General features: G+C 46.9%; 1 protein-coding gene across 1 annotated transcript in view; it reads left to right on the top strand.

The window, feature by feature from the left end:
- Window positions 1–1,055, top strand: part of LOC110027685 (MDIS1-interacting receptor like kinase 2-like) — a 4,442-nt gene extending 3,387 nt beyond the window's left edge. The window contains exons 3-4 of the mRNA XM_020729202.1: window positions 3–384; window positions 476–1,055. Coding sequence (XP_020584861.1) covers window positions 3–384; window positions 476–849 — 756 coding nt within the window. The 3' untranslated portion in view covers window positions 850–1,055. The remainder of the gene's footprint in view (window positions 1–2; window positions 385–475) is intronic.

Genomic DNA, 1,055 nt, shown 5'->3' with positions numbered 1-1,055 from the left:
AGAACGAAAGCAGAGCTCTGACGGAGGTGCGGCACCGTAACATAGTAAAACTCCATGGATATTGCTCGAGAAAAGGGGCGATGTACCTCGTGTACGAGTATTTGGAAAGGGGGAGTTTGGGAAAGGTTTTGTATGGGGATGAAGGTGCCAAGAAGCTGGATTGGGCGAGAAGGGTGAAGATCGTTCAGGGTATAGCTCATGCCCTAGCTTACCTCCACCATGATTGCAATCCACCGGTCGTCCACCGCGACATCTCGTTGAATAACATTTTGCTGGACTCCGATTTCGAGCCGCGGATCTCTGATTTCGGAACGGCGAAGTTGCTCGATCCTGAATCCACGAACTGGACAGCAGTCGCAGGATCATACGGTTACATGGCACCTGGTAATTCCAATTCCAGTACAATTTCATTTCTGCAATGAATTGAATCTCTGTTTTGACGCTTATTAAATCCCCCTTTTTTACGTTTGTGCAGAGCTTGCTTACACGATGAAGGTGACGGAGAAATGCGACGTGTATAGCTTCGGAGTAGTGACACTGGAGGTGATGATGGGAAAGCATCCGGGAGAGCTCTTATCGTCCCTGCTGCCATTGTTGCCGGCGAGGGAAGGTAATAATAACGTACTGGTCAAGGAGGTGTTGGATCAGAGGTTGACGCCGCCGACCGGTCAATTAGCGGAGGAGGTGGTTTTTATAATAAAGATGGCTCTTGCGTGCGCGCGAACCGAATCGGGTTCGCGGCCGGAGATGCGGTTCGTTGCGCAGGAGCTATCGGCGCGGAGCCTGTCTTACCTACCCGAGCCATTGGGTGCCATTAAGATTAGCAAATTGCTGAGTTTTCAGAAATGAAAGGAACTGGAACTGTGGCTCGTATCATTCTTTGTGGTCAAAGAAGTGTACGAAACTTGCGTAAGCTAATTAATTTGTTCTGACATGTCTTAGATAAATGTCTATAGTATTTTTGACATTTTGAAGCAATAATAGTAGGAGAATTTTATAGTGGAAATTAAACGATGGCATGTTCGTGGTAGTGCAACATATTAAATGATTTTCTT

The sequence above is a fragment of the Phalaenopsis equestris genome, unplaced genomic scaffold (assembly GCF_001263595.1).
Source record: "Phalaenopsis equestris unplaced genomic scaffold, ASM126359v1 Scaffold000436, whole genome shotgun sequence".
NCBI classification, from domain to species: Eukaryota; Viridiplantae; Streptophyta; class Magnoliopsida; order Asparagales; family Orchidaceae; genus Phalaenopsis; species Phalaenopsis equestris.
Note: the sequence above shows the minus strand (reverse complement) of the source record. Positions and strands in the feature narration are given on the sequence as shown.